Source organism: Aedes aegypti, chromosome 3, assembly GCF_002204515.2.
Source record: "Aedes aegypti strain LVP_AGWG chromosome 3, AaegL5.0 Primary Assembly, whole genome shotgun sequence".
NCBI lineage: Eukaryota > Metazoa > Arthropoda > Insecta > Diptera > Culicidae > Aedes > Aedes aegypti.
In genome coordinates, this window is record NC_035109.1 from 344,869,967 (window position 1) to 344,883,427 (window position 13,461).

General features: G+C 37.1%; 1 protein-coding gene across 1 annotated transcript; it reads left to right on the forward strand.

Moving 5' to 3' along the window:
- The first annotated feature begins 1,317 nt into the window (after positions 1–1,317).
- LOC5572090 (40S ribosomal protein S7) lies at positions 1,318–7,312 on the forward strand. Its single transcript, XM_001660119.2, has 4 exons — positions 1,318–1,479; positions 1,855–2,022; positions 2,137–2,469; positions 7,029–7,312. The coding sequence occupies exons 2-4, from the start codon at positions 1,855–1,857 to the stop codon at positions 7,104–7,106; spliced, it is 579 nt and encodes a 192-aa protein (XP_001660169.1). The 5' UTR covers positions 1,318–1,479; the 3' UTR covers positions 7,107–7,312.
- Positions 7,313–13,461: the final 6,149 nt, after the last annotated feature.

Sequence of the window (13,461 nt, forward strand, 5' to 3'; positions counted from 1 at the left end):
AGTATCGATTTTTTTTTCACTCCGGATAATCGAATCACTACGAAAAAAATTGAAATCTTCGATAAAAGAACTTAAATATTATCTTTTTGTTGTTGTTTTATTTGTATGATGCGGTGGCGTAGCCAGAAATTATTTCTAGGAACAGTAGGGGTCTTTACAAGAAAAACAAAACTTTGACCAGCATACACAAAAAACCACTTTTTCAAACCCCCTTTTTCTTAAATACGTTCAAAACTGCAAAACCATTCATATTGTATATTGCAATACCAAATTCAGATTCATGCATAAAAATTGAAAAACAAGAACATCGAAAAACGAATTCCGGATAATCGAGTCTAAAATTCCGGATAATCGAATCCCGGATAATCGAGTCCCCGGATAATCGAGTCCGACCTGTATTCTTATCAAAATCTTGAAGGTTTACCCGAATTTCCAAAATTTTGAAATTTCTACTTCATGCGCATCATGCATCAGATTTCCAAAACTCCAACCAGAATTTCATATCCCACACCGTATGCTTGAATTCAAATCGAATAGCAGCGCAACTATCGCGCTGCTAAATTTGCTCACCCGATGCTTTCCGAAAGCAGCGCTGTCATTTTGCTACCCTGGTTAGCAGCGCCCGGTACGGATCAGCGTAATGATACTGCGCTATGTAATTTAGTTTAGTCGCGCACCGTTACGGTTGCTCTAACATATTTAAACTTTAATTTAAAAATTGGATCCATAAATGAACCATGACACTTGAGATCATGTTTGACGTTCGCTTAGTCGACAAAAACACCACAGGGGTTTTAGTTTCAACACTGGGGTTGTTCCTATCTGACATTTCTTAAGGGACACGGAAATCAAAATACACCCAAAATTTGAGTTTAAGCCTAGGGGCGTAGCAAAATCTAAAAAAAATGTTTTTTCGACTCGAACCAACGGAAAACATTAGAAAATTGAGTAAACATGTGTTTTTGGCCTAAACTTAAGCCTTTGGCACTAAAATCGGAACAGGGCTTTAGGACCCTATTATTACCGAGATATCAGCTGTTGGGTTCTCGGCGAAACCGTTTAAGTGTGTAGTAACGATCACTATTTTACATAATACCTTATTATAGTAGCCGTTACCATTTTGCGGTAAAAGAAACCATACTTGGAGGTAATTGTTACCATTTTACTACATAGTAAACATAAGAATAACTATGTAGTTGGACTCACTATACATTTTTTATCAGTGTATAATTTCAAACAACCTGCTAAGCACGCAGCCACTAAACAATCCAAAAATCGCACCGTTCGTAAAATCGACCTTTCACTGTACCGAACGCGCCCCCATCGGACAGCTGTCAGTAAACGCAAACTCGCTCGAACTTCCGCCCAACTGTCTGTGGTCGGCTGTTCTGTCAAAATTTGCTCCTTTCTCGCTCTTTTTCCGGGCATCTTTGATGTGCGAGTGAACACATTTCACTGTGAACGTAAAATAAATTCGCTGTAAGTGGTGTTTTTCTAGTGGAAATTGTGCCAAAATGTGGGGAAAAGATTCGGAAACCGGCACAGGATGGAATGACGGTGGAATTTCGGATAGTTATCGAGAAAATTGCGTCCAAATAGAGGCCAGAGTTGGCACCGCGAAATCCACTGATGATTGACACGAAGGAAAGATGTGTTGACAACCGCTTGATTCATAACCTGATGGAAGATTTGTGTACAGTGGAACGGATTTTGGATAACCGGAAGGATTCCAGCTAACAAAACATTCTAGTGGCCGTTCCCTTCCGAATCTTTATCCTTAAGTGGAGGCGAAACTTGAAGATTTTGTTGTAAGAAAGTGTTCCACGATTGTTTACGTTGGTGTCTCTATTGCAGATGGTTTTCGGATCAAAGGTGATCAAGGCCGGTGGCGCCGAGCCTGATGCTTTCGAGGGACAAATCGGCCAGGCTATCCTGGAGTTGGAGATGAACTCGGACCTGAAGCCACAGCTGCGTGATCTGTACATCACCCGCGCTCGTGAGATCGAGTTCAACAGCAAGAAGGTAAACAATTTGTTCCGTGTACGAAATTTAAACATAGTTTCGTAAAATACTGTTCTATGGTAAACTATTTTTAGCTGGGAGATAGTTTATTGAACCTCTGTATTATAATTTTAGGCTATCGTGATCTACGTCCCGGTGCCCAAGCAGAAGGCCTTCCAGAAGGTCCAAACCCGGCTGGTCCGTGAGCTGGAGAAGAAGTTCTCCGGCAAGCACGTCGTGTTCATCGGCGAGCGTCGCATCCTGCCCAAGCCCCAGCGCGGCCGCCGTGACCCCAACAAGCAGAAGCGTCCACGATCCCGCACTCTGACCGCCGTCTACGATGCCATCCTGGAGGATCTGGTCTTCCCGGCTGAAGTCGTCGGCAAGCGTATGCGCGTCAAGCTGGACGGATCGCAGCTGATCAAGGTGCACCTGGACAAGAACCAGCAGACCACCATTGAACACAAGGTAAGTTCGCACACCATTCCGCTATTATCTGTCTCCTGTTGAGCATCACCTACATTCGGAGTGATTCGTCACAACTAGGAATCATTTCGTCTATACGATGCTTAGATCAAAAGCCAGTATTCCTCCACCCGTTGCTTTACTGTATTTGCAAAAGTCTAGCGGCTGAAAGAGGGATGCACATCTTTTCGATTCTATAACATTTCTCCAAAGACCATTTCCCGGAAATCCATTTTCTAGAACAGTCCTGACCAACCTTCTCTAATCGTTCTTAGAATACTCATAAAATTTCCTGATTTTACGAGAATCCAGTGCAGGATTCTATTGAAAATTATTCTTAGGATTCCGTCAGGAACCCACCCAATACTCATTTTACCCCTTTGCTTCCCAAAGCTTTGTTCGATCATACAATAGTCAAAAAAGGTTTAAACAAATTGCTTGAACAAAAGTTCATGGTGTCTACTACCTGGAAAAACCTGGAAAACCTGGAATCATCAGGGAATTTTATTCAACCTGGAAAAACCTGGAATTCTCAGGGAATTTTGGATACACTCAGGGAAATTATTTAGAAACATTAATAGATGGTAGAATATGTCGGTTTTGTGACACAAAATCTCATCAATCAAAAAATTTTCGGCTGTGCCGCTATCAAAACGCTATTTGACATGTTCAGTCCTTTCAACGATTTTTAATTAATCAGCATAACACATGTTTCGACCAGGAATCTTAAGATTGCCAAATTGGTGAAGGCAAGTACAGCTCCAATTAGGAGTCATGAGCAGTTGATAAGTTAAAAACAATCAAAAAATTTAACAAAATTGTTATACAAAAATAATAAACATTGTAGGAAATGAGCAAACATGACAACAGGCACGAAACAGTTATTTCTCAAGTAAGTAAATTTTCTTTTGAGGTGAAGATAAATCGAAGCCAAACCTCAAATTTTCAAGAGCACGAATCTGGAGAACCGAACATCCGTTTAAGCTGAAAACTTAATCGATTGGTCACGAGCTGGTAATGACCAATCGATTAAGTTTTCAGCTCAAACGGGTATTCGGTTCTCCAGATTCGTGCTCTTGAAAATTTGAAGTTTGGCTTCGATTTATCTTCACCTTAAAGTTTATCGATTTATCTTAACCTTAAAGTCTTGATGCAAATCTTCATTTTTGGTTATGGTCCTTAAAGTCTGTATTTCAATAAAAATTATCTTTAAAGTCACTTTTTAATTTTCTTGCAGTGATTTCTGATGCAAAATTCTAAAGGATCCAAAGAAACCTACAAAAACTATAAGGCAACTTGTCCACAAGTTTTTTATGATATTTTTATTAAAACTCGCGAATAATGTTTCAGTAATTCTAGTCATTTCTTTAGTGGTTTCTTGTTGAATACTTTCAGAAATGACTCCAGAGATACTACCAGCGATTTTTCAATGGCTGCTTAGACTAATTTCTTCTAATCGGGTCCAAAAATTCTAGAGCACTCCAACGCCTCCACAAATGTTTATTACAGAGTTTTTGAAAAAAAAATCGTTTCGACATTTTTCCACAAAATCCTACAATAATTCCTAAGCCGATTGTGTCCAGGCATTTTGATAAGGTTTTTTTTTTCAAATATTCATCCACTATTGCTTTCAGGAATTGATCCAAAAATCCGTCAGGCATTAATCGATGATATATATTATAAACTTTCCTCGAGAAACCTCGAGCATATCATCGAAATATTGTTGCTGCGATTCAAACATTTCTCTAATAATTTTCAAATAAAATTACCCAATCTCCTTGGATTCTTCAAAACTTTAGTTCGGTCTGAATTTCTCCAAGTAATTTCTTAAAATCGTTTTATAGGACATTATTTAAAGATTCTTGTTAATTTTTAAAATATTTTAGGAAAATATTATCAAAGAGGATCTCGTAAGAATTCATCAAGACGTACTTAGAACTCACACAAGACTCATCTGAGGTCACTCTAGGATTTTCTTTCGAAATTAAACTCATTTTTTTAATTTTCTCCATAACAATCTAAAAAATAACTTAATACTTCGCTGGATGAAAGAATATTTAAAGACTATTTTGAGAAACCAAAAAAAAAATGGTATTCCTGAATGAATTTTGAACTCTTGTGAAGATGCTCTAAAGGGAAATTAATGGAATAACTTTTGGATGGATGATTCCCGATGTGATTATTCCTAAAATATCCAGATTGAATTATTGAAGGTATATTAAACGAAATTCATGGAAGAATTACTTAGAAATCTCAAGACAAACTCCGGAAGAGATCTGCGGAGTAATATGTGAAGAAATCTATAGTAAATCGAGCTGTTATACTTGTCGTAATGTCATGATGAACTCCGAAAAAGGCCTTAGAATTATTTTAAGAAAAATGTCTGTTCAACTTAGGAATCAAACGCTCATGTCGTGCTTCCTCTTCAGTTTTTTTTTGTCAAGGCAGAGGTCTACAAAGTTTTCATTTCTAATATGGTCATACTACCAAAGAAAATATACGAAAAATGCTCTCCAGAAATCCTGAATCCCATTTTAAGGGAAAGGATATTTTTTCTTAAGATCGAATAGACTATTTTTTCATATCTGACTTTGATGATTTAAGGCACTTTCAGATCATTTGATAAACTTTCTTGATTTTCGTGGCAATTTAATAAAAATCACCATTTTTTTTCCTATGTTTACACTATGAACACAACAGATAATTGTTTTTTATTGAAGTGAAAAAAAACTTTGAAATTTATTGTAAGATACATTTATTTTCAAAGATTCCTTTCATTTGAAAAAAGTTTTAGTCATTTAAAATTGACTATTTTTATATTTTGAGGGATTTCTTTAACCTGGAATTATTTTTTAAAACCTGGAAATCTCAGGGAATTTCATTTCTGTAAATGAGTAGACACCCTGAAGTTGTTGCAAATAAGTTAAATTATTCAAATTATCTGTACGAAATTTTGCTTCAAAATCAATGATTAGTTGTTTTTTTTTCTCAATAATTTGACAATTATATTGATGTTTGATGAGACTAATGCGCATATACATTTATTCCAATCATTATTAAGTTAAGCGTTCTGCAATCCCAAGTAAGACGATTCGTTTTTTCGTGGCGCCGGTGAAGCCCCCGCTTCGAGTTGTGCGAGTGCGAAAAGATATTCGTGTTCAGTCGAGGATGGATCACCAACTGATGAGCTCGTTTCATGCTTATGGTAACACGCTTCTATCGTGGCAATGTCACGTTTATGTAATTTTAAAACAAACTATGGATAATTCGTCACTACAATTGACAATGTTAATACTCACATAGGGTACAGATTCACTTTGGCATGGGAGGTTTTTATTGGCCGACTCGTCTGAAACATTGCAATAATAAGCACTTCAATACGACGCATATTGTGGCCAAATATGAACTCAGTAGCTTAAAAAAACACTTCCGAAGTGAATCAAAAGGGGTCCGACTCCCTACCTCTTTTTTTCGTCATTACTTTGTATAGTTCGCATTATGGATGTCGACGCACTGTTTAATCTCCTACAAATATTTAACAACTAACGACAAACTAAACATTACATATTGCAATGGATAAATCGAAATAAAATTCGCAAAAAATTTACACGTCTTCACGGTGAGAGTCGATCTACCGACTTCCTGTTTAGTTTTACGGTAGTTGTTAAAACTTTTATTAAGCTGGTTATCTGTTAGCGATAAATCATAGTTAAAAAGTATTTCTACAAATATGTTTTCACCACGAGACAAAAATGTATGACTAGTTTTGAGTAAGAGTCGTAGTTTTCCTCCTTATCCTTGGATTAATGCACCATGACTCTCAGGGAACTGATTGCAGATTTCCCCCTTGTAATAAATGGGTCGTATCACCGACCAAAGGGTGATCCCTAATAGACACCCCTCCCGTGGTGATTGCGAAGATGCAGAGGTATTCTCGGTCTCTGGAAACAAAAATCATTACACAGTAACATTCCTTCCCTACCTCAACTGTCAATAATCAATAATCAAGGCCTGCTAAAATATGTACTTCGAGACTAACCGGAAAATGCCATCCCTTATTCATTTGGATTGTGGGGCCAAATGTGGAAGTTGGCCTTCCTTATCCGAGTGGTTAGAGTCCGCGGCTACTAAGCAAAACCATACTGAAGGTGTATGGGTTCGATTTCCGGTCGAACCAGGATCTTTTCGTGTAGGAAATTTTCTTGGCTTCCCTGGGCATGGAGTATCATGGTATCTGCCACACAATATACGGATGCGGAAATGGCAACTTCGACAAAAAAAGCTCTCAGTTAATAACTGTGGAAGTGCTCATTAAACACTAAGCTGAGTAAAAGGCTCTGTCCTAGTGCGAACGTAATGTCAAGAACAAGAAGAAATGTAATTCTTACCAGTTCCGATCAATCACGGAGTATCAACCATTGACATGTGCAGTCAGTCTATGCTATGCTTTGTAATGGTTCTCAGGGGAATGTTATAGAATCCTTCTTTTCAACAATCATCGATTCAGTTTCAATCGTAAACATCATTCTAATCGAAATTTTTCGCTCTTTCTCTCCATCCAGGTCGACACCTTCACGTCAGTGTACAAGAAGCTGACCGGACGTGACGTTACGTTCGAATTCCCGGAGCCCTACCTATAAACTATTACAACCAATAGTTGCTAGAAATTAATCTAATAAGTGAGCGCGCGCGGAAGGTTGGTAAAACTGAAGAAAAAAAACTATGTACGGAACTAGGGTGTGCATAAATCATCTTTGTGCTGCATCGTTCGCCCCCTTTAAATAAAGACCCTCACCAAACGGAGGGACAAGAACAGTTTACAGGTGTATTGGAAAACAATTTCTAACAGTTGAACAGAGTTTGGACTGGTGTGCAGATAGAGAAATGCCTTTTTTTTGCCGTAATGAAGATTGTGGTGTCCTCTGCGTGGTTTATGGACAAAAGGTCGAAGGGACAAAAGGTTGAAAACGATTTGCATGGTGCAGGATGTCCATCCATCCGGGAAAAGCGGGAAAAACACGGGAATTACAACTGTCCGGGAAATTGCAGAACACTCCGGGAAAGACACTAGAAATTTTTTCCAAAGGATGCATGACTAGACACGGTTTCTAGTACATTTATAGCCAAAAAATTGTTAGTTTCAAGGAGATATCTTTGACAGGTTTTTTTTTCACAATTGTAACCGATTTCTTGTAGAATGCTTTGCAAATTTCTGACAGTGCATCGTTGAGATCCTTGAAAAGTGTTTGAGTATTTAGGTATTTCTGGCAAGGTTCTTGATCAGATGCTTTATAAATTACTATTGAGATTCATGGCACATTTTTGATGACATCTTTTCGGGAATTCTAAATGGATTCGAGGCGATAATTGAAAATTAACTTTGGAAAATCACTGCAAAGACTGCACTGATTGCAAATGAGATTTTTAGTGGATTTTAAAAAAGAGTTTTGGTGAATTTGTTTTGAAATTTCGTGCAAAATTCTAGCGGTTTGTAAAAAGTTAAGTTAAAAGATTTTTGAAAAATTTCTAGGAGGATCAAAGTGGTTTTCCATTTAACCGAATTTCTAGACACATTCATGAGGAATTACTTTTTGGTTGATTTCTGGAGGAATACATATGGATTCTTGAAGAAGCTTTGTTTGCATTACTAGCTTGACTCATCCATGGTAACGAGATTTTGTATTGATGTCTACATATTTACATTATTTCTGAAACTCTCTGCGTATTGCTTAATGAATTCAGGAGGAGCTTTTTGATGAATGGATGAATGGCAAAGTCTCTTGGGCAGATTTATGTTTATTTCTTGACACCATTCTTGGCAAAATCTTTGATGGATTCCTGGGAAGATGGTTGTTTGGAGTTATGTCATTATGTTTCGCAAGCAAGCAATCAAATGTTTTTTGGCGAGATGTCGTTTCTGTCATAATAATCTCTTTTTGGATCCACCAAGAGTTCCATCAGATTTAGAATTTCTCCAGGAATTAGCTATTGATTATTTCTAACGCATATTTTTGAAGGCATTCTTATTGTAATTGTAGTTCTAATTTATTGGTAAATCTACATGTTAGAATTTGTACCTTCGATTAATGTCAAGCAACATCATATTAGAGGATAAGTTATTTATTATAAGCATTGTTAATTTGTTGTACAATCATCTGAATTAAGATACACAGAGCAGTTTGTTTATATCATTCCAAAATTTCATATAAATTCTTGTGGGTATTTTGGCCCTTTCGATAGGTTATTTCTACCATGCCAAATATTAATATTCAAGGAAAACTAAAATCCAATGCGATTTTTTGAAAACAAATTTAAAATGATATAGGGTGCAGAACCACTTGGGCACTTCCATGATTCACTTTGGCATAGGGGGATTTTCTCGGCCGAATCGTCTGAAATTTTGCAATAAGGAGCACTTCAGTACGACGCATATTGTGGCCAAAAATTAGCTCTGTAGCATTCAAAAAACCCCACTTCCGAAATGAATCAAAAGTGCCAAGAATAGGATCCGGCTCCCTAGGTATCTAAAAATTGAAAACTTGGTCTAAAAGTGAGTGTAGCAAACATTAAGTTCAGACTATCAATGAAAGTTTACGTAAAACATCCTTAGTGTTGGTTTTTCAGATTTTTTAACCTCTGTATTCAAAATTTTCTTTATTTTTCTGAGATTAAGTCGATATTTGACGAGTTTGTATGACAAAACGTAAAAGTTGCAAATGTGTCGATTAGTTCTGTACTATACAATATTTTATTTAATAAGAGTTAGTGATTGGATTCAAATAATCTACTCTATTTAATTCAATATTTATTAATCTGCAATGACATTGCTAATATTTTCCAATGTTTGACAATTTAGGGTAAATTGCTAAAAAATGCTCGCTAATTGTTGAACACGCCATAAGGAATACACGGACTGTTCAACAACGTTGAAAGTATCAAAACTTTCTATTAAAACTGTTCAAACAATATGAAGTCGCAGAACCAAGATGTCACCGATTCTAAACTTTCAGGCATCCGGGAAAAATCCGTGAATTCGAAAACTGATTTTGTAGGGTTGGAATTTTTTCTTTCTTTGGAAAAAGATTTTCGACCTTTTGTCATAGATTCCGTCTGCGTTGTTGGTGAGCTGTTGGAATGACGTGTTTCGGGAGGCGATGTCGTTACTCTAAGCCAGGGCTGTTAAATGCAGGGTTGCGGATATGGCGCGAATTTGAAAGTCAATTTGGACCTTTACCGCGGACTCAGTTTTAACCAGCGAAGTTCTAGTTTCATTTGTCAGAGTATCCAAATTTTGAGATGGAGCAGATGAGTATTAGCGGGAAGTCCTGTACGCTCGGACACTTATTGTAGCAAATTAATAATTAAAAAAGTACATTATTTTTTAATTTGAATTTTGTTGCTAATTGAAAGATCTATAATTGAGCAAGCGAAAAAAAAAAATGTGACACGATAAGGCGAAACAGGTTAGAATCATAATTCAATAATGTACCAAAACTTTGAATTCACAAATCTCGCGAAAGTGGCATCAACCTAAAGTGCAATTTCTATTTAAGATTTGTCCACTACCATAAAGCTTAAAATAAGAAGATTGACTTTGTACGTTCATTATTTCAACAGATTACACTAATAGTGCCTTTGAAATCGTGAGTAGGGGCACAAGCCGGTCATTGTACCTGCCATGTTTGGATTCCGAGATGTGTCACCTTGAACCTTTAAAATTTGATTTTGAAAGCTATAACACTTACTTTTTGTACAAATATGCATACTTTTTTGGGTGTCTTCTGTGCCCGGACACTAAATTTCTGAAAAAAAAGGTTTAGTGTCCGGGCATATGTGCCCCCTATAGGGGGCTGTACCATACAGGACTCTCCCCGACTATTGAAACATAATTTATCTCTAAATTTATACTAGTTTCCGGGGAAATCCCCCAGTACCGGACACCTAAGCCACTGAATTCATAATTGAAAAACTATTCATTTTTTGTGCCCTCGATGCCTATCATCATTTTTGTAGCGTACACAAATAAATTTTTAAACATAAATATGAATTTTGGCATTGCATTTTAATGACGTATTTCAGTACCAAATTGACCAATCTTAAAAGGGTGCTCCCAATACCGGACACGATTTAGAAATGCATAGGAATCTGTAAATTTGCACATCATATAATGTTTTTACTCTGGACATAGCATTTGATTGCCAATTCTATGGATTTGGTAGATTCGTAAGAGTTATCTGAGTTTCACTTAATCTGCAAGTCGTTCATCATAACACCTCTTTCATATATGATTAGACTGGCCCAGCTTAGTATGGGAGAAAAATAAAGTTGTATAATTCCACGGGGCACCCACCAGGATTATTCTTTAGGGTTAGAGGAAGACTTCCCGAAAGTTTCAGCTCATTTGGTCGTTCCACGAGCTGGCGCAATTGAATTGAAGTTAATATGGGATTTTCAGCTCCAACATACAGGAAACAGCACATCATCTCCTGTTTGAGTCAGGAAAATTGTTGATCGCGTTCAATTGAACCCAGAATGTCAAAAACACTACTTGATACTATAGCAAACAATATTGTAGAAGGTTGTATGATGATTAAAATTGAGAAAGTTGGTGTTTTAACTATCTGAAGTAGATTTGCAATAATGCATGGTATTCCTTCAACTTAGCTGGGTGGTAGCCACTATGACGCTGGGCGAGCTGCGGCACAAGGTGCATGCACATGTGTGATTGTACGGGAGTGCTGATCTAAGCCTAACTTTCAACAACTGAAAGCTTAATGAAAATGAGCTTAAATCCAGATACAACCTTCGGCAATTATGTTCATCAGCGTATCAACTAGTGAATTTGTCATTCTGGGCTCAATTGAACGCGATTAACTAGTGTACGAGACGAAACAGTGAGATAGGGTCAATTTTCAATATAATTGAGACGAATATTCCATATAAACTTTGAATTGAATGCGCCAGCTGGGGGAGCAACCAAATGAGTTGAAATTTTGAGAGAGCTTTTTTCTTACCCTAAGGCACATATCTAGGGGGTGCCCCGTTGAGTTTTACAACTTTTTTGTTTAAGGGCCAGTCTAATATATGACGAATAATACCTACCACTTTTCACTTGTGTTGAATTTTTTCTTCTTATTTTATTGCATCTATGAAACCATGATCGACAGAATCCATGAAATTTTAAGACACTGGTGCAAAAAATTCAAAGATATCATGTAGGGTGGAAGCACCGGTTTTTTCCATACGCCAGTTGTAACCATAGTGGATTATACACCGTTTTACATAGGCAATCAGCATGAAACCTTTTGTATTCAGTAGATCACATTCACATGATAAAGCTACATTCATTTACTCGTCCAAATTGATTCAAAACATTAGAAAAACAATTTATTTTCCTTATAATTTTAACTCTCCAACACCTAATTTGGCCAGGGCACACCTAATTTAGCCACTTTCATGTGATTGGCCAATTTAGGAACCGAAAATAAATCTCTGGCCGAAACTGGTTCCGTTGGCCTATATTGACCTACGGGATTTTCAAAGCGAAAAAATGGTTATAGCTCAGTTTTGATATTTTACACACATAATATGGATTGAAAGCTTGCATTTGACATATTTGTAATATAACTACGGCTTCCCATTTAATTTTTGTAATTGTAATTGTAATTGTAATTGCTCAATCCACACCCTGGCAGACAATTATCCGCCCATCTAGACACGGGCTGGGTGAGGACCTACCAAGCCTCCCCCGTTAACATGTCCTATACCGTTTAGCACACCGGGATCTTCCACAAGCAGGCGCCGGAATTAAAGCGGTCCCACAAGCTTCAGATACATTAAATAGATATAGTCCCTCTGGCACTAAACCGAATGGCGCCCTCCGCTTCACCACTAGTACTGCTTTCCCACACGCCAAGCACAATATCGAAAGTAGCGCGTTGTATAGCAAATACAGTACACCACCTCCGACACTATGCCAAATGTACAGGAAAAACAGCACCAGTAAGAAAGCGGAAGGCGCACCACTCGGTTCAGTGCCAGAAGGACTATAAGTATAACGAAGAAGAAATGAAAAGATAGTAGAGTTGGTTCGGTTATTTGATTGCTGAAACGAAAAAAACAGAAAAAACAGAAACAAAGTGTTAACATTAAAACGGGGTTTTATAATTGATAAATGTATCGATAGTTTCTCATCTGTTACGTTTCCTTATCGTAGCGCTGTCGATTTTTTCCATCTCCAGGGTGTCCGTCTCCGCTCGAGCAATGAGGACCATGATGAAATGAGAATATAAAAATGTGAGCATTAGTGTTGATCTAGTAATAGATTAATTTAAACTGCTTTTCATGTGCTAAGTAACTTGTAAACTCCTACTCAATTATGTTTTGTTGGCCTACACGTTTTATTTAGACACAATTTTATTTAGAAAACTATTTGGATCCGAGATTTTAGGTGCAGATTGAGCATGTTTGATAAAAAAAAGCATCCTGTTTTCAGTTAAAGAATGTTCAAGAAGTTGATGATTCTGTTATTTATACTGGCTACATACAAGAATTCACTATTGATGTAATATATGGATATTGAAAGTTCCAACGCGCGATTATAATACTTCAGTTTTCGTGCTGTTGTATTGGTGTAAGTAGTGGGAAACCAATCAGTTTGGTGATTCTAACGGTAACAAATAGCAAGACGAAAGGAAAGTTGATAATCTATCATCATTATGATTTCAGTCCTAATTTCATGATCCGTTTAATAAATTCCGCGTATGATTCGGCAATTTTAACAATTTATACATGTGTATTCGAAGAAAACAGACTACAAGCATTTATTACCTGTTGCAAGGTTCCTAGGTGATCAGATATTTATCATTTTCTACAGCCTAATTTAATAATACCTACATTGGGTTGTAACAAAAATTTGATCTTGGGATGTTGATTTGCCTCCTAATCATAGTTTCGACAATAGTCACATGCTTACTATCCCTTATGGCAGTGTTG